Consider the following 19,107-nt stretch of genomic DNA (forward strand, 5'->3'; position numbering starts at 1 on the left):
GCCAAATTGCCATTATTCTGCCATTTATATATGAAACACTGATATGTGATGCTCTTATCACATAAGAGCAATTATAAGTACTGGTCAGAATGGCCTACAGACCTCTGGGAAAGAACTGCCAGCCGGGTTCTACAAATCTGTTTCACCTGCAGCAGCACATAGGATATTTCAGGGCACTAAAGAGGCACCCTGTGCCTGGCAAGGTATAGCAGTCTTACTTACAATGCCATCAATTACAAATACACTGCGGAACAGGCATGGAAATGAGAGCAGAAAAAAAGCACTGATCACCCCAAAGGAACATCAGTACCCTAAAGTCCTCCCCCAATGCATATCCCACCCAGATTCCAAACGGTTTCTGTCCCCCTCCCCCGCATGCCTACACTCTGCTGGTAGAAGTAGCCCCAGCCCCTGGCACTGGGGGGCAACTCAAGTTCCTGATGCTTCAGATAGCCAGCTGCTCATTAGTACTTATTGCCTGCTCTCAATGGCCAAGCATAGGAAGAGGCAAAACAAGGAGACAACCGCAAACTACATTTAACTGAATCTGCCAGCTAAACTCGAGAAAGCACCATCAAAGGAATAAGGGACCATAAAGTGATGTTGTGAAAAGTGTTGCCTCTGATCTGCAGGAGGATGAATGAGTTTTGGCTAGGTCACGTCATGCTGTCATCAGGAATGGGCAGCTAGAAAGGAGCATCAGCATCATGGCTCAGGGCAACTGACAAAGCAGCTCTGGGCTCTAAAGCGGCCTTTGCTCTTTCGTCTTCTTCGCTTAACCTGCGTGGCTTCTTTAATGTTAGTTTTACTGAGTCCTGCTTTCAAACATCAAACTGTTTCTCCTATATTTATTTATTCTTAAGCATGTATCTGAGAGGGTCAAACAACATGCAACACAGAACTGTGATCAGATGCCCATTATGTTGTTGTTTTGACTGGGTCAGTGAGGAAGGGGGTGATTTTAATTGGAGCTGCTGTATTGTGTGGGGGAAGATTGAATCATTTCCCCCTTAATTTAAACTGACCCCTTCTCTCTCCCTCTGGCTATTAGCTCCATTAGGGTACATATCATGCATGTATTTCCTGCCCAACAGGCTTAATAAATAGCAGCTTAGGGTGGAAGTAACCTTAGAAAGTGGGAAAGAATGCAGAATGCCCTCTCCTTCAGCACCACTGCTCTGATCAAAACCAGAGTCTCACCAATTAGATGTTTTAGAATTGGAGAATTGTAAAGCTGTAGAGATGGAGGGAACCCCAAGGGTCATCTAGTCCAACCCCCTGCAATTCAGGAATCTCATCTAGATCATCCATGACAGATGGCCATTCAATCTCTGCTCAAACACCTGCAAGGAAGGAGAGTCCACCACCTCCCGAGGGAGACTGTTCCACTGAGGAACAGGTCTGTCAGGAAGTTTTTTTCATATGTCTAGTCGGAATCTCCCTTCCTGCAACTTGAAGCAATTGGTTCAAATCCTACCTTCCAGAGCAGGAGAAAACTAGCTTGCTCCATCTTCCACGTGACAGCCCTTGAGATATTTGATGATGGCTATCATATCTCCTCTGTTTCCTGTTTGCCAGGCTAAACATATCAAATTCTCTCAACAGTTCCTCATAAGCTTCGGTTTTAAAGTTGTTGCTGCTGTTTAGATTACAGTCTAGCCTGTCACATACCTCTCACTATATGGGTTGCTTGTTCCTTAGCTTGGACTGTTCAATTTAGAGAATTTTCACATATCCAAGGGCCTTAACAGAAAACTGAGATCTGTGCTAAGATCATTTCTTTGAATGTTCAGAAATAGCAGCCATGGAAGTGGGCAATTCAGATGAGATCTAGAGAACAGTTTTCCCATTGAATTTGCCCCATTAGGGAGAAGCTGGAAGAGCATTACATACTGTATCTAATAGAGCAAACTGTAGATTTGGCTGGGAAATTCTGCTGGGACCAACACACATAAAGTATATTAACTTAATGATGGCAACTGCTCCAGCTGATCTATATTGTCTAATGCAGCCTTTGCCAGTCTGGTGCCCTCCAAACGTTTTGAACAGCCTTGAACAAGTCATCTTGATACGGTGGTACCTTGGTTTAAGAACAGCTTAGTTTATGAACAACTTGGATTAAGAACACTGCAAACCCAGAAGTAGGTGATTTGGTTTGTGAATTTTGCCTTGGAATAAGAAAGTTTTGCTTCCTGTTGAGTGTGTTCCATTTGTAAATTAACTCCCCCACTGCTATGGGAAAGGACACCTTGGTTTAAGAACACTTTGGTTTAAGAACGGACTTCCGGAATGGATTAAGTTCGTAAACCAAGGTACCACTGTACATTCAATACAGTGGTACCACAGGATGTGAACGGGATCCGTTCCAGAGCCCCGTTCGCATCCCGAACAGAACGTAAGACACAACAGCGCGTCCGCATGTGCCTCATTTCGCCGCTTCCGCGCATGCGCGTGATGTCATTTTGAGTGTCTGCGCATGGGCAAGCGGCGAAACCTGAAAGTAACGCGCTCCATTACTTCCGGGTCGCCGCGGAGCACAACCCGAAAGCGCTCAACCTGAAGCGTATTTATCCCAAGGTATGACTGTATTATCAACCTGTGTAATCCAACCTGCCTGCCTGATCTAGCTAGATTATCAGTGCCATCTGCTGGAGACATGCAAACATGACTTGAAGTTCTTTAATTGTCATGATAATTGAAACATTTTGCATATGATGCTATTCCTGGGATGGAGTTTGCTACCTTCTGCACACAAGCTAATCGGCCCTCCCTCCGTTTTCCTTATTTTCACAGAATACTAATTTGCCTTACCACTTGAAGACAAATGAAATGGGTCATTTGCAAACAGACTGGATGCTCATTGGCAGCCTTCATGTACTGCCCGAATGTTGAGACATAGCCTCCAACACTCTGCTGATGATTTCTTTTTTTAAAAAAGAAGTTAAAATTTGTGTAGTTATCAGCTCAATAGGATCACTGGCTAATGTACATACAATCAACAGCAACTGCTGTATTCCTTTATTTTACAAGAGCCTCTCCTGCAGTGATGTAAGCAAACAGAGTACAGTGTCTATTCTTCTAGGCAAAAATAAATGGGAAAGCACAGTGCCCTGCCGGAAAATGCTGCAGCTGAAGTGCTCATCAGGCATTTCCAGACTGGTGTTATTTGGCAGGTGGGATTCAATCACATCTTGGCAAATTGAGATTGCAGAGTTTAAAGTAGAATAACAAATTATTAGGAAGGAATGCTCAATAAACAGCCAGCATTTTTGAACCTTCCCACAAACTTTGTGTAAATATATCAGGATGAATCCTCAATAAACAGGCTAGTTTGGAAGTGACCCTATTCAAGATTCTGGCCCAAGAACCATACCTTTCTCCAGTCTTTTTCCTCTTCCTTGTGGCTTATTGCCATCCCCAACATTCATTCAGCATTGCATTAGCACTCAGCATGCTCAGTCATCACCAGGCTGTTTTTGAGTCCTGTCCCCGCTCCCAGATTCTCCCCCCTAAAGTGTTTTTGTACAGTCTTGGGATTCTGAGCTATGGTCCTTCCCCATGGTCAATGAACAGATATATCTTTTTTAAAAAAATTCCTAACATTTAGACTTGTCCTTTAAAAACCAAAGAATAGGTCCTAGCTCATTCCACTAGCTGAACAGCAGTTGACAATGATTTTTAAAAATGCATTAATTATGCCACCACTCCATATGATGTGGTGACATTCATTCTGTGATACTGCTGGGAAAAGCACCCAACTTTCAAAATTATACTTAAATTTGGAAGGGTCAGCTCTTCATGGTGCTTTAAGTTCCCTGCTGCTTGGGAGAAAAGCTCAGACAGTCTGAATGCATAGCAGACTCTTATCTTGGCAAGAAGGCAAAGATATTTAACTGTGCCCGTTTCTCTGCAGTTCCCTATCTGCTCTTTATATAGGCTGCTAGAAAAGCAATGCATTTCTCAGAAATTGTTAAAACTAATTTGCAATTTACTGCAGCACTGATGTTGACGATTAGAGGTCATGGCACTGGACCAAAAACTAGAAGTAGCAGAGGAAGACTGCAGCTGAGATAAATAATGGCCTTAAGTAAAGGCTCCCAAAAAGTGTGTGACAGCTCCCTGTCTCAAACAAAGAATCATAGCACTGCAGAGCTGGAAGGAATTGTGTAAGCTGGATGACATTCAGTTTGCAGCAAGGAAACATCCTCCATGTTATACGATTCCTAACAGATTGTTCCATTTTAATAGAAGAACAGAGCTCTGCCTTCACCAACCTGGTGCCCTCCAGTGTTATGGACTAGTGGCCGAGACGGATGGGCGTTGTGGTCCAAAGCACAGTTGGTGGAGGCCAAGGCAGATGAAGAGCTAAGTCTGCCCAAGTATAAGGCCAGTCGTGCCTTCCAGCTGGGGCTGCGTGTGGCCTGATGTTGGATGAAGGACTTGCCACAAAATTAGTTTCTGATTTCTTTTTTAACAGCATGTTTTTACTGTTTAAAATGTAGGCTTGACAGCTGAAATCGCAGAAGCCACCAGAGAAATGGCTGCATAACCTCAAGAGCGCGGCGCCTGGCGGGGCGCGGAGGAGGAAGGCCCGACAGGCGCCGGGGCGAGGAGCCGCCGCTTCCGCCAGCTGACCGGCCCGAGGGGCAAGGCCGGCCTCCCGCCCGCCGCCGCCGCCTCTTCCGCGTCGCCGCCCGAGGAGGAGGAGGAGGAGGAGGAGGAGGAGGAGCGCCGCCAGCCGCGGAGCTCGGGCCAGAGGAGCTGCGGGGCCGCGGCCTGGTGAGGGGCCCCGGGGCAGAGCCTGCCGCGGCGAGGGGAGAGGCGCCGGAGGCCCCCCCGGGTCAGGGCGGGTCCGGCGGGGGCGCGCGGGGAGCGGGCCGGGAGGGCCGGGGGGTCGGGCGGGGGGCGCAGAAGAAAAGGCTCGGGAGGGAAGCCCAGACCGAGCCCGCCTCCCTCGGCCCCTCCTGCAGCCCCGCGGGCGCCCAGCACAGCAGCGAGGTCGAGAGGGGGGTCTGGTCGCCAGGCTTGCGCCCCAGGGAGACCACTTTGGGGCTGCTCACAGGGGTTAGCCGTCACCCCCGCAGGCAGACTCCATTGCCGGCTGTGTGTACAACGTTAATGAGAAATCTTCCCTGCAGTTGCAAAGCCTGTGCCCATCAGGGCTCCCCGCTGCAGTCCAAAAAACACCCAGTATGCAGCCCTTTCTCACTAACATCCCATACCTGCCTTGGTGGGGCATGGGCAGGCGGTGTGATCCTGCTCTGCCCCCCTCCCCCCCCCCGGCACACCTGTCCAGAAACTTCTGGACCTCGTTCTGACCAATGTCTACAGAAGAGCTGATGAGAACTATGTGTACTAATTAGTACAATGTTTTCATTCATCAAAATTTCATAGCCCAAATAACTCCTTGTGTATATAAACCATAGCCCAATGGAAGGTGTATTATTATAATTATCTATTTTTCTTTCTCTGCAAAGTAACTGTAGCAATGTCCAAGAAGCCATTAAACTGCCTTGCTGATAATGGGCGGTGTAGCAAGATTGAGGTGGAAAATGGGCACCCAAGCGTGCCGCCTGCCCCACTCGGCACATCCACGGTTGAGGAGATGGTCCAGCAGATGAAAGAGCTCATTACCGAGAACAATGAGCTGAAAGGTGAACAACTGACATTGCATGCACTTCCACACGGCTTCACGGAGATGGCCTTGAAGTAAACTTGTTTGGCCTTGAATGCTTGGCTTGCTTGAGCCAATTGCCCTCTGACTGAGTGCTGAGTGCTCAGCTTGCGGCAGGAGGTACGTGAGGCAGCTACTTCGGTGAAGCTAAGCAGATCTGGGTCTAGTCAGTGGAGACTGCCTGCTTCTATGGTGGCATAACTGGAGAGGTGCATGGGATGAATGTTAATAGTATATCTGGGACTCAAGGTGGCCTGAACAACGTGCTTTCTTCCCACCTCACAAACAGCCCATCTTTATAAATGACTTGGATGATGGTATTGAGGGGGCGCTCATCAGATTTGCAGATGTCACCAAACTGGGAGGGGGAGCCAGTGCTGCAGAAGACAGAACTGGGGTTGCAGAACTGGGCCAAAACTAACAATAAGTATTTCAGTAGGGTCAGGTGTAAGGTTCTACACTTAGGCAGGAAGATGGGGGACACTTGACTTGCTAGTTGTACATGTGAAAAGGATCTAGGGGTCTTAGCTTATGAGTCTGTGTTCCCTTAGTTCTTGATGCTAAGACCGTCAGCTGTAGTTACTCACTAGCAAAGCACTGTGTGAGTGCTCAGAGGCACTCTCTTTCCCAATTCCAGTTGTCCTCCCCACCTGCTGAGTTCTACAAAGCCATCACTGAGACTCAAGGTAGGAGCTGACAGGCAGTGCCACCCCCTGGATAGGTTGTAAGTAAGAAAGCAGGCAGATGGGGCTGGCCAAAGGCAGTCTGAGGTTGGCAGAGCAGTGCCCCTTTCGCCCTAGTGGGCCAGGCAGCACTGCAAAAGTGCAGTTTCATCCATGAAACTTTCCAGGGCCGGCCCACCCATTAGGTGTGGTGAGGCAACCACATCAGGTGGCAGGATCCACAGGGGCAGCAGATCCCGACGTAGAGCTTCATTCCCCACTTGTTCTCCCTCTCCTTCTTCCCTGGTGGGGAGAGGGGGAGCCCGTTTGTGTTTTGCCTCAGGTGGCAAAGTGTCTCGGGCGAGCCCTGCCCTCTTCAGTGTATTTTTCCTATATCCAGGTTCCGGTTTGGGGAGGGAGAGTAGCTGGAGTATATTGATACATGCTAATGCACTATTTTGGCATGTCCCAACAGAAGCCATGAGGCAGCGTAATCAAGCTATGAAGGATCGCTTTGAGGAGCTTTCCACATGGAGAGAAAAGCTGAAAGAAGAGCGGGAGTTCTATGAAACTAAATTCAAGGAAGCCAGGCAGTGCTTGGCAACCAAATGTGTAGAGAATGAAGCCCTGAAAGAGCAACTCCAGACTCTGGAAGAGAGAGAGGAAGGGTCCACAAAGGTAAATAAAACTATGAGCATGTGTGCATGCATGGGGCACAGCTATAAAAACTGGCACAGCTAGAGAAACTTTTTTTTTTATTGCTGGACAAACAACAACAACAACAGCAGAGACACTGTGAATAGCTAACTGTCCAAGGCTGCAGTCGTAAGTGCAGTTCATATTCTTTATTACATTGATTTGTCACTAACAACATAAAATGCTTTGAAATGACTTGCAGTTTTGTTTTATACACATACACACACACACACACACACACACACACACACACACACACAGTCGTACCTTGGTTCTTGAATGTAATCCATTCTGGAAGTCTGTTTGACTTCCGAAACGTTCAGAAGCCAAGGTGCAGCTTCCAGTTGGCTGCAGGAGCTTCCTGCACTCAACTGGAAGCCACGTCGGACGTTCGGCTTCTGAAAAAAAGTCATAAACTGGAACACTTACTTCCGGGTTTTCAGTGTTCAGGAGCCAAAACGTACGAGCACCAAGGCAGTTTGAGAACCAAGGTACAACTGTATATGCCAAAAGTTTAAAACAGATCAAAGGAATAAAACAATAAGATTTACAATCTGCAATATTATAAAAGGGGAAGATAAACACATAGGCACTAGATGGCTGGAATAGAAATTTTAATACAAATAAATAAGGCGGCAGGGGGCAGAGAGCTTGGGCTTATATGAACTCAATGTCCAGTTATTCTTGTTATTATTATTTATTGCATTTATATACTGCCCTATACCCAGTGGTCTCAGGGCAGCTCACAGAACAAAATCAAAATATAAAACCACAATATATATAATCAAAAGAAAAACAACAACCCAATAACACCCCCCCCCCAAAAAAAGAACCACATTTTAAAAGGGCCTAGTTAATATGTGGCATGTCCTTCACACTGTCCTTCTGTATCTCCTGGCTTCTCTGACCCTCTCCGTCTAAACTGCTTCTCCTAGGGATGCACGGTTTCCAAAAAGGAGATGGCCCAGGAGCTGGAGCAGCTGAGGATGCAAGTGGTGAAGCTGCAGGCTGAGAAGGCCGATCTGGTTGCCATCATTTCAGAGCTGCAGCTTAAACTCAACATTGGAACTGACGACTCATTTGTGGAGATCAGGATGCACGTAAGCGAGAGCTGTCCCTTCTCCCAGAGAAAAAAATGCATGGCAGGTGCTGTCGGTTGGTCTGGAAGCAGTTGTGCAGTTGGGTAATCTCTGGGCTTCATAGTCTTATGGTGTGCCCCCCCCCCGACTTCTGGTGGTAATGTTCATTATTTCAAAATGTGGGAAGTCAGCCCACTGATGTTGGAGGGAGATTACTGCAATGCATCACATAACTGCAACATGTCAGATTCAGAGTTGTCATGTTCTCCCCTTCCAATTTTCCACAGGAAGGAGAATTAAACGGAGGTGTGAAAGAAATTCAGGACCTTCGTGGCAAAACAACGAGGGATGCAGCTGCCTATGTGTAAGTAGAATTCCTGGGCTGCTCCTAATGGTAGATTTTGATTTGTGCTACCCTTCCTAGTAGTCTTCTGTTAGAGAAAGGGGTTTAAAAGAAGAAGAGTGAAGTGCAGCACTCCAGCTACTGCTCTGCTCTCTTCTATTTTGTCAAAACAGAAGCAGATCTCTGGATGAAGCAAAAAAAAAGTTGGAAACCGAAGAGTTGACTGTCAGCCAGCTTCTTCATTCCCTCCGGAGCGAGACCCAGAAGAGAGAAGCCTTGGAAAAGGAGCTCCAGCAGCAGAAGGAAAGGTGGCAGCCATCTATAGCTATTAATTAACCCTATTAATTGGGTTGAATCCAACATTAGTCATACGCAGAGGAGACCTATTGAAGTTAATGGACCTCAGGTGGTCTTGTCCATTATTTTCAATGGGTCTAAGCACTGTTAACGTTGAATACAATCCATTTTCAGTGTTTTGATGCATAGATATGATCTCAAACAAGGCTGTTAAGTCCGGAACTTAAAATCGTATTTCTGAGTGTTTCCCCTAAGCATTTCACACATGTTGTCCCTGTCATCTGTTCAGCTACACTGTAAGGCAATTAATGCTGTTTTTGTAAGCCCCTAATAACCTAAGTTGCATCTAAAGTGTTAGAGATTTTAATATTTATATTTATGGCATTTATATCCTGCCTTTTTCTCCAAGGAGCTCAAGGTGGGGTGTACATGGTTCTCCCCCTCCTCATTTAATCTCCACAACAACCCTGTGGAGTAGGTTAGGCTGAGACGCAGTGGCTGGCCCAAGGTCACCCAGTGAGTTTCATGAAGGCTGAGTGGGGATTTGAACCCTGGTCTCCCAGGTCCTACTCCAAAACTCTAACCATTATACTACTTTAAAAGGTAAAGGTAAAGGACCCCTGACAGTTAAGTCCAGTCGCGAACGACTCTGGGGTTGCGGCGCTCATCTCGCTTTACTGGCCAAGGGAGCCAACGTTTGTCCGCAGACAGTTTTTCCGGGTCATGTGGCCAGCATGACTAAGCCGCTTCTGGCGAAACCAGAGCGGCACACGGAAATGCTGTTTACCTTCCCGCCGGAGCGGTACCTATTTATCTACTTGCACTTTGTGCTTTTGAACAGTTAGGTTGGCTGGAGCAGGGACTGAGCAACGGGAGCTCACCCCGTCACAGGGATTTGAACTGCCGACCTTCTGATCAGCAAGCCCAAGAGACTCATTGGTTTGGACCACAGCGCCACCCGCGTCCCCCATTATACTACTTACAATCTTTATATATATATATATATATATATATGCTTTCGTAGATTTTCACGGGTATAGGAATGCAGGTTTTGGTGTCCTCGGGTGTCTTCCCGTGTAAAAGTTGGGGTGTCTAGGCATATAAAACCTTTTAAATGTTTTAGTAGCATGAAAAAACAATTACAGTCATACCTCAGGTTAAATGTGTTCCACCACTTGCGCATGCGCAGACGCTCAAAATGACGCTTCAGAATTCGAACAGGGCTCCGGAACAGATCCCATTCGCATCCAGAGGTACCACTGTATTGCTCTTAGTTCACTGGCAACTGTTTGTTCTACTCTGCAAGAGAGAATGCCCTGCAGCTGGAGTGGCTTTGACCTGTGCTACCTACACATTCCCCCAAGTGCAGCAGTCTTGTATTCTTGTGTTGACAGTGAACAGATTCCACAATGAATCCCTCTTGCTTTAGGAGTGGAGAAGGGCTTCTGGAAAATAGCATTGACTGTCGCATGTTCTCATGACCTTTCCCATCAAATCTATAGCAATATGACTTACATACTAATATGTTTAAATTGGGATTGGATTCTTGTGTTTCACAGACTTTTGTTAGAAAATAAAACTGCAGAGAAAGGCACTCAGATGGAACCTGAGGAGGAGGAAGTAAAAGAGAGAGCAGAAAGCGTAAGTGTGGCTCACCTATTAATGCACCATGCCAGACATGCTTGTTTGTTGGTAGCTTTTGGGTAGACTTGTCCTTCCTACGGATGGGCTCTAGAATGCTTGTCACCCAATGGGCAGAGTGAACTTTCGAAAGTTTCTCATGCCTTCATTTGCACGCAGCTGCCCACTAATGCAAATGCTGATCTGGACCATTGGGTCTCAGAATATCTCACACATTCTGGGTGATGCTGTAAACTTGCCTCTGGGAAACTTGACAGGCAGAGTTCCACGGCCTCATTGAACTGGAGGTGACACCACCTATATTTCACCAATGGTTTGGCCTTACCCATGTAGACACCAAATGAGGGAGGTCAGGGGAGTCGGTGTGGATGCCTTGCAGCTCAGGGTCTGTGTTCATCTTCCCTCAAGCTAGGAACAATTGTTTGCTTGGTAGAAACAGTTGGGAATGCAGATTGGTTTTGCAGAAGCTGCTTGCCCCATTATAGAAATGGCTCTTGTGCCTATCTTGCCTCTGCTGCAGACAAGAGGCTCTTTCTTATGTGTATATTCAGAATATTTAAACTCAAATCTGCTACTAGTGACATGCTTTTCTGACTAATTATGCAAAAAACTAGAAGCATAATAGCAGGGCTGTATTGTTAATCCAGTCTGCAGTAAGTGTATGGACTCAACCTGTGTTTTTAGGTGGTTTTGCGTGTTTCTTGCAGGTGGGTGATGAAGTAGAGAGACTAAACCTACAAGTGTCTGCCCTGTTCAGAGAACTTCAGGAGACACATGCTAAATTAAAAGATGCTGAGATAATCCAGAAGAAGCTGCAAGAGAAGTAAGAGTGCTGTTGAATTACATATCAGAACAGGCATTTATATTTTCTTGAGGCAGAGCATCCCACAAGGGGTGCAACCAGTTTCTGGCAGAGCATTTCTCTCCCTCCATTCACTCCTTGGTGAAGTTCCCCATGATCTCCTTCCCAGGTGCCAGGCTCTTGAGGGACAGCAACATGGTGAAAGTGCTGGAGACTTGGATGAGAAGCAGCAGCTGCTGTACACCATTAAGAAGCTGGAGCTTCAAGTGGAGAGCATGCAGTCAGAAATCAAGCTGGAGGAAGCCAGAGCAAACGAAGAGCAGTGAGTATGGGCTCAGGAGCAGGGGCTGTGAAAAGGAGACTCGAAATGTGGCTGCAATGCACGCCTTCTATTTCCGCCTCCATGATTGTCACTGCTGATCAGCTAAACTGAGCTTGCAAAGAAGAATCTGACAAAAAAAATCCTTCTCTTTAGGGAAACCTGTGGTGCTGATTAGGTTTCCAACTGAAATTGCCCTACCTTGGTTATTCATTGTGTGAAGAAAAGGTATAGAGTGGCTGGGGAGGCCCAGCCAGATGGGCGGGGTATAAATAATAAATTATTATTATTATTATTATTATTATTATTATTATTATATAGGGCCTTTTCTTGCATTGCATTTTACAAGTATACATTCAGTCTCTCCCCTCTCTCCCAATATATGTAGAGAAAATGTGAATATGATAAAATGATACACTGGTCAGAGGATTTGCTGTAGATCCCTGTCCTGGTGTACATTCTGTGGCAAGCCCTGGTTTGTTGAAGTGCAGTATGTGAAAGGGTCCTAAGGCTGCCACACAGTCTACATGTATTTTGTTGTTGAAATTTAATACACCAAGAAATTATCTCTGTTTTATTGAGGAACTGTGAAATCATTGAAGGACACAAGTGAACAAAGCAGAAAGTCATCAAATAAGCCTTTCTTCCTAAAATTGCTTATTTTCATATCTGTCTTACTTGTCTTCCAACAGACAGAAATTTAACACATTGCAGGATGCTTATAGCAAGCTTGTACCTGAACTGACCAAAGCAAAGCAGACGGTTGAAGAACTAAAAGACAAAGAGGTAAGCCTTGCTCTAAAGAATAGTCCCAGTGCTATGTAAGGAAGTGGAATGAACAGCATTTCCACCCCCTTTGTGAAAGTTCCTTCGGGGTTCAATAGGGTCAGAACACGCGGGAGGTGCCCATATCTCCCAGTTGCTCTGCATGGTTCCAGCTGTGTTGTGCAAAGTGCTTTCTTCCATTTGTATTCTTAATAATAACATGCAAAAGCAAAAATGACTAAAAATAGCAACATTAGACAGTACTGAGGTTTAGCACAGCGTTAATAAAGACTTCCCTGATTTAAGTAGTGTAGAAGAGAAAAAAGAAAGAAGACTAAAGAAGTGCAATTGATAAAAGATAACTGTGGGAGAGGTAGGTTATGACATGTGCATTTATGCTTTAGAGCATTTATTGGTATGGGAGCAGAAAATGGGGAGGGATGACGGCACTTATGATGATGGCATCCTAAGGAGAGATCATGGTCTCCTTCACCTGCAACAGTGGTGGAGCCATACTTTTCCATTCTTTAGTACACTGTTTTCCAGACAGGAGTAGTAGAACTGGATGCAGAGCCCCACATAACCAAGCTGTGACCACAGTGTTTTCCCCTCCTGATTTTTGCATTGGGAGCAGCTGCTTGCACTGCGATGCAGCTCATTCACGGGTTTAGACTGCCAGGCCACCAGAAGCCATAAGATGTTTCTGATTGCACTGTGTTCCCCGCCCTGATTAAACCTGCTGCAGGCTGAAAGGCTCAATAAGGCTACAGCTGAGGAACTCATTCACAGACTGGATATGGCAGAGGAAGCCCTAGCTGCAAAACAGTTCCAGATAGATGAAATGAAGCAGACCATTGCCAGGCAGGAGGAAGAACTGGAAACCGTGGCTATCCTCCGAGCTCAGGTATGGTAAGGACACCTGTCATGTGGTGGGTGGGTGAAATCCTGCTCCACTCTTAAGCAGAGAGAATGAAATCAATTGACTTAAAATACTTGAGCCCATTCATTTGAGCGGGTCTACTCTTAAGTATGACTAACATTGAAGATAATCCGTTTATTTTGTAAGCTGCCCAGAGTGGCTGGGGAAACCTAGCCAGATGGGCAGGGTATAAATAATAAAATTGTTATTATTTATTTTTCCCCCTTTAAAAAGTTTTATTTATTATAACAGGCAAACGAGAATTGATCTTAGAAACTTTAGATATATAGATAAGCTTAAATAAATAAATGCTAATATAAACTCATATGCATGTGTGTATGTGTGCCACTTAACAAAATAATTCAGTACATAAGGAAGTACAACCTTGGCGTATATCACTTTGTAAATTAAATTGGGAGGAGAGTGAGCCATTTACATAGACTGTTGTTTGAGGGTTTGTACTACATTAAAGTGTGGGGACGCGGGTGGCGCTGTGGGTAAAAGCCTCAGCGCCTAGGGCTTGCCGATCGAAAGGTCAGCAGTTCGAATCCCCGCGGCGGGGTGCGCTCCCGTTGCTCGGTCCCAGCGCCTGCCAACCTAGCAGTTCGAAAGCACCTCCGAGTGCAAGTAGATAAATAGGGACCGCTTACTAGCGGGAAGGTAAACGGCGTTTCCGTGTGCGGCTCTGGCTCGCCAGAGCAGCGATGTCACGCTGGCCACGTGACCCGGAAGTGTCTCCGGACGGCGCTGGCCCCCGGCCTCTTGAGTGAGATGGGCGCACAACCCTAGAGTCTGTCAAGACTGGCCCGTACGGGCAGGGGTACCTTTACCTTTACCTTTTTACTACATTAAAGTGTAGGGACGCGGGTGGCGCTGTGGGTAAAAGCCTCAGCGCCTAGGGCTTGCCGACCAAAAGGTCAGCGGTTCGAATCCCCGCGGCGGGGTGCGCTCCCGCTGCTCGGTCCCAGCGCCTGCCAACCTAGCAGTTCGAAAGCACCCCTGGGTGCAAGTAGATAAATAGGGACCGCTTACCAGCGGGAAGGTAAACGGCGTTCCGTGTGCTGCGCTGGCTCGCCAGATGCAGCTTTGTCACGCTGGCCACGTGACCCGGAAGTGTCTCCGGACAGCGCTGGCCCCCGGCCTCTTGAGTGAGTTGGGCGCACAACCCCAGAGTCTGTCAAGACTGGCCCGTACGGGCAGGGGTACCTTTACCTTTTTACTACATTAAAGTAATCCAGTTTTTAAACTGTGATCCTATATTATACTTATCAAGGCAATGATTCAAGAGTATTATATAAGAAATACCATTTTACATGGTCAAAAGCTTTTTACACGTTGGGGAAAATAACTGCTTATTGTTCTTGGTTTGACTGTAATATTTTTATGCAATTAATTAGGCATTTGATGTTGATTGCAATTTTCTGCTTTTTAATAAATCCAACTGATTAGTGCTAAGATTATTCAGTCTTTCGGCTATGATTGTAATCCAAATTCTGAAGTCTTGATTGTGTAAAGAAATGAGTTGTTGTTGTTGTTAATTTTCATTTCTATACTGCTTTATTTTTTAAGAAAAAAATCTCAAACCAGTTTACAACCTAGATTAAAGGATCAAATAAAACAATACTGAAGACAGACAAGTATACATTCAAGGCTACATAATTAACAAGAAACTAAAATATTATCTTATTACTAGAGGAAGTCGAATATAAAATGCACACTTAAAACAGCACAACTAGCAAGAGAATAAAATATTATCATAAGCATAGAACATACCTGGAGCTGTTGCTGCCAATGGTGGTTCATGGCGGATGATGGCTGAGGAAGCTCAGTGAGGCAGGATCCTTTAGCTAGTACAGCCACCCTTGATTTGGATCAGGATTAGGGCAGCATATTAACTCAGATGGACTCATTTATCTCTTTTTAAAGCACGTTGTCATCTTTATTCCTGTTTGTTCCCTGATTAGATGGAGCTCTATTGTTCTGACTTCCACGCTGAACGAGCAGCACGGGAGAAGATCCACGAGGAAAAGGAGCAATTGGCTGCCCAGCTAGCGTACTTGCTGACAGAGAAGCAAGACCATGAAGATCTCGGAAGGTGGGAAATGGATCAGAGGAAATGTTTAGCTACTGAAACATTTTCAATATTTTGTGAGAGGAGAGAACAGTGGGACTATTTTTTAAAAAATAAAATGCATCTTTTCTCTCCATTTTCAGTTCTTCACTGCCATGCTGATTTGGGGGGGGGGGGAGCCATAAAAAATGAGGGCATGGCATTAGCAATCTCTTTTTTTCTCTCTCTAGGAATATGCTGGCAGAAATGCAAACTCGGCACAGACTCCCATCAGATCAAGGCCAGTCTCACTTTTCTCAAGGAGGTAAAATTAAAAGGGCAAACTGAGAAACTTGCCACACCACAGCTCTTGGTTCACACAGCCAACTCAGGGTGGCATCCAAATAACTTTTACTCCAAGTTGTTGTTGTTGTTTAGTCGTGTCCGACTCTTCGTGACCCCATGGACCAGAGCACGTCAGGCACTCCTGTCTTCCACTGCCTCCCACAGTTTGGTCAAACTTACATTAGTAGCTTCAAGAACACTGTCCAACCATCCAGTCCTCTGTCATCCCCTTCCCCTTGTGCCCTCAATCTTTCCCAACATCAGGGTCTTTTCCAGGGATTACTCCAAGTAGTAGACCCATTGAAATAAAGGACTATGACCAGACCATTTCATTACCGAGGAGGCAGGTTTAGTTGTTATTTGAGGACTATCCCTACCTCTGGGTCTGGTCTTGAACGGATGGACCAGGTGCACAGCCTGGGAGTCATTTTGGACTCACAGTTGTCCATGGAGGCACAGGTTAATTCTGTGTCCAGGGCAGCTGTCTACCAGCTCCACCTTGTACTCAGGCTAAGACCCTACCTGCTGTCTCACCAGAGTGGTGCATGCTCTGGTTATCTCCCGCTTGGACTACTGCAATGCGCTCTACGTGGGGCTACCTTTGAAGGTGACCCGGAAACTGCAATTAATCCAGAATGCAGCAGCTAGACTGGTGACTGGGAGTGGCCGCCGGGACCACATAACACCGGTTCTGAGAGATCTGCATTGGCTCCCAGTACGTTTCCAAGCACAATTCAAAGTGTTGGTGCTGACCTTTAAAGCCCTAAACGGCCTCGGTCCAGTATACCTGAAGGAGCGTCTCCACCCCCATTGTTCTAACCGGACACTGAGGTCCAGTGCTGAGGGCCTTCTGGCGGTTCCCTCACTGCGAGAAGCCAAGTTACAGGGAACCAGGCAGAGGGCCTTTTTGGTAGTGGCGCCCGCCCTGTGGAACGCCCTCCCACTAGATGTCAAAGAAGGGGGGAAACTACCAGACTTTTAGAAGACATCTGAAGGCAGCCTTGTTTAGGGAAGTTTTTAATGTTTAAATGTTTAATAGACTATTGTATTTTAATATTCTGTTGGAAGCTGCCCAGAGTGGCTGGGGAAACCCAGCCAGATGGGTGGGGTATAAATAATATATTATTATTATTAATTATTTAGGTTCATTAACTTCAGTGGATAACCTCTGAGTAAAACTCAATTGAATGCCACCCTCAGATTTTTGCCATCAGAACTTACTTTTTGCAAACCTATCTATTCCAGCAGCTGTCTATAGACTGTAATTGCTCATTGACTATGCTCCTTGCAGGAGGTCAGAGGACTACCATGTGGATTATTAGACACATCCAAAAAATAGTTCCTCGTGTCGCATAACTGTTGAGATTCCCGTAAGTCCAGTTCTCACACAACAGTTTAAGACAGGCTTCCTTAACCTCGGCCCTCCAGATGTTTTTGGCCTACAACTCCCATGATCCCTAGCTAGCAGGACCAGTGGTCAGGGATGATGGGAATTGTAGTTTCAAAACATCTGGAGGGCCGAGTTTGAGGAAGATAAATCTACTCCTGGGCTGTGTGGCTTCAAAATACATACGCAAGGACTTTTGTATGGTACAGCATTTGAGTCCCATCTGCACTATGCATTTAAAGTAGCATCATACAACTCTAAGCAGTTATGGGCTCCCTCCCCCCAAGGATCCTGGGAACTGTAGTTTGTTAAGGGAGCTGCAGTTGTTAGATGGCCCACATTTTCTCCTAGGAACTGTCTCCAGAACTCCATGGGCAGAGGGACTGGCTTTGAAATCCACCTGTGAACCCACTTGGGCCGCTTATTTATCTACAAATGTCTTCTGCAATTTGTTGGTTGCTTTATTGTCATGGGGGGGGGGAATCATGAGGAGTCATGCCATAGGTCACTGTTATTGTGGTAGTTTTTTTGGGCGGGGGAGATATGATGTAAAATCATGCAAGTTCAAGAGGATCCATTTCAATTCTATTGGATCTGACTTTTACTGAGACCCAGTGGGAAAAAGCAAAGTGTGTGTGTGTTCTCTCATTCTTTCTGTGGAAGTGACTTGCGGGAGAGAGGAGAAAAGTTACCTGAGGGGTTGGTGCCCACAGCTGTCTCTCAAAATTCCCTATGTGCCCACGAGTGCAAAAAGATTAGCAACACTGACTTTTCAACAAGAGGACCTGACCATCTTGATGTTTGTTAATATTACATCTCTTCCTTTCATTCTCAAAAATGAAATTTGTCTCTGCAGGAACAGAAGATCGGGTTTGGCAGCAGCAACAAAGGAGTGTCCAAATACATTCTTGTCCGAAGTGTGGAATGATTCTTCCTGATATGGACACACTTCAGATTCATGTCATGGACTGTATCATCTAAGCACTGGCCTCAACAATTTTCAACGATGAGAAATGCACTTTTTAAACAGAATATGTCCTTAGCAAAGAGCCTGATTTTTGAAATTTAATAGTCTTTTTTCTATTTATTTCAAGAGGAATTTTTAGGTTTTCATTTTATGTCTTGTGGGGGAAATGGTTTCCCCCTTTAAAAAGCCAGTTAGCCTCTTTTTTTCTAAGCTGGCAAAAGCAGAGGATGCCAACACCGTAATGATTATTTGAACTAAAATATTTATAAGAGGTAGAATATAAACTCCTTTGGGTAGTTTTATTGTTTGAGAATCGAAAGGATGTGCATTTATGTATGGGCGTGAACATGTGTGTGTGCCCATTTTAGCAGTCTTCTGGGCATCTGTAAGTGCAGCTGAGCCTATGCAGCTGTTTGTCTGCCTGCATGAGCTCAGGTGCTTCATGAGAGTCCATGTTCTCTGCCTATACATATCTGTGCTTACATACATACAGAATGTGGGTGAAAGTGATGGGTTTTTCTTCTCACAGTTGGGAAGAAAGATGGGTCTAGAGAACTTGGTTCTTGAGTTCAGAGGCTATGAAGGCCCCATTTATAAAACTCATGCTCGCTACATGCTCAAATGTGGCTGTTCTTGGTTTGGCCCCAGGCAGCACATGCCCAGCACTTTTCAAGAGGATAAAGGCGATGGCCTGCGTAGCTTTGGAATGGAATTGAGAACTGTGTTAGGAAATATCAAGGAGGCAAAAGTGCATCTGACTTCATTTGCCGTTTCACTTAATTCTATTCGGGGGAAACTAAATTGTGGGTTTAATAATACAGTATATTTTAGTAACTGAATACTTGAAGAGGAAATCCTGTAGTCCCTCCAAAGGCACCTTAATGATACAATTACTCTTTTAAACTATAGACTAAGATTAATTGGTCCTAAAAACATTGTCATGTTGGTATGTTGATAAACCCGGTTTAATATAAAAATAAATGTTTTTTTAAAATTCACCTAACTTTGAAAAAGAGGCAATTTTATGCTTGAAGAAGAGATACTCAATTAGTTCTCATAATTAACAGCAACCCATCAAAAATAAAATTACGTTGCAAAAACTGGTTTGTATGGGCGTTTTTCCATTACATTTGCCAGCAGGAACATTGATGCAAGAGACTC

The 19,107-nt window shown here is 45.5% G+C and overlaps 1 protein-coding gene across 2 annotated transcripts; it reads left to right on the forward strand.

Moving 5' to 3' along the window:
• The first annotated feature begins 4,685 nt into the window (after nucleotides 1-4,685).
• On the forward strand, nucleotides 4,686-19,046 carry OPTN (optineurin). Of its 2 annotated transcripts, none has more exons than XM_028745452.2 (14): nucleotides 4,686-4,779; nucleotides 5,478-5,654; nucleotides 6,812-7,014; nucleotides 7,968-8,132; nucleotides 8,399-8,475; nucleotides 8,628-8,762; nucleotides 10,311-10,392; nucleotides 11,100-11,215; nucleotides 11,364-11,516; nucleotides 12,206-12,299; nucleotides 13,024-13,182; nucleotides 15,162-15,292; nucleotides 15,499-15,572; nucleotides 17,836-19,046. In XM_028745452.2, the coding sequence occupies exons 2-14, from the start codon at nucleotides 5,489-5,491 to the stop codon at nucleotides 17,958-17,960; spliced, it is 1,680 nt and encodes a 559-aa protein (XP_028601285.2). In that variant the 5' UTR covers nucleotides 4,686-4,779; nucleotides 5,478-5,488; the 3' UTR covers nucleotides 17,961-19,046. The 2 variants fall into 2 exon arrangements, with proteins under 2 accessions (XP_028601285.2, XP_028601286.2); XM_028745453.2 differs by having other exon boundaries at nucleotides 4,699-4,779; nucleotides 5,487-5,654.
• Nucleotides 19,047-19,107: the final 61 nt, after the last annotated feature.

Source organism: Podarcis muralis, chromosome 10, assembly GCF_964188315.1.
Source record: "Podarcis muralis chromosome 10, rPodMur119.hap1.1, whole genome shotgun sequence".
Taxonomy (NCBI): domain Eukaryota; kingdom Metazoa; phylum Chordata; class Lepidosauria; order Squamata; family Lacertidae; genus Podarcis; species Podarcis muralis.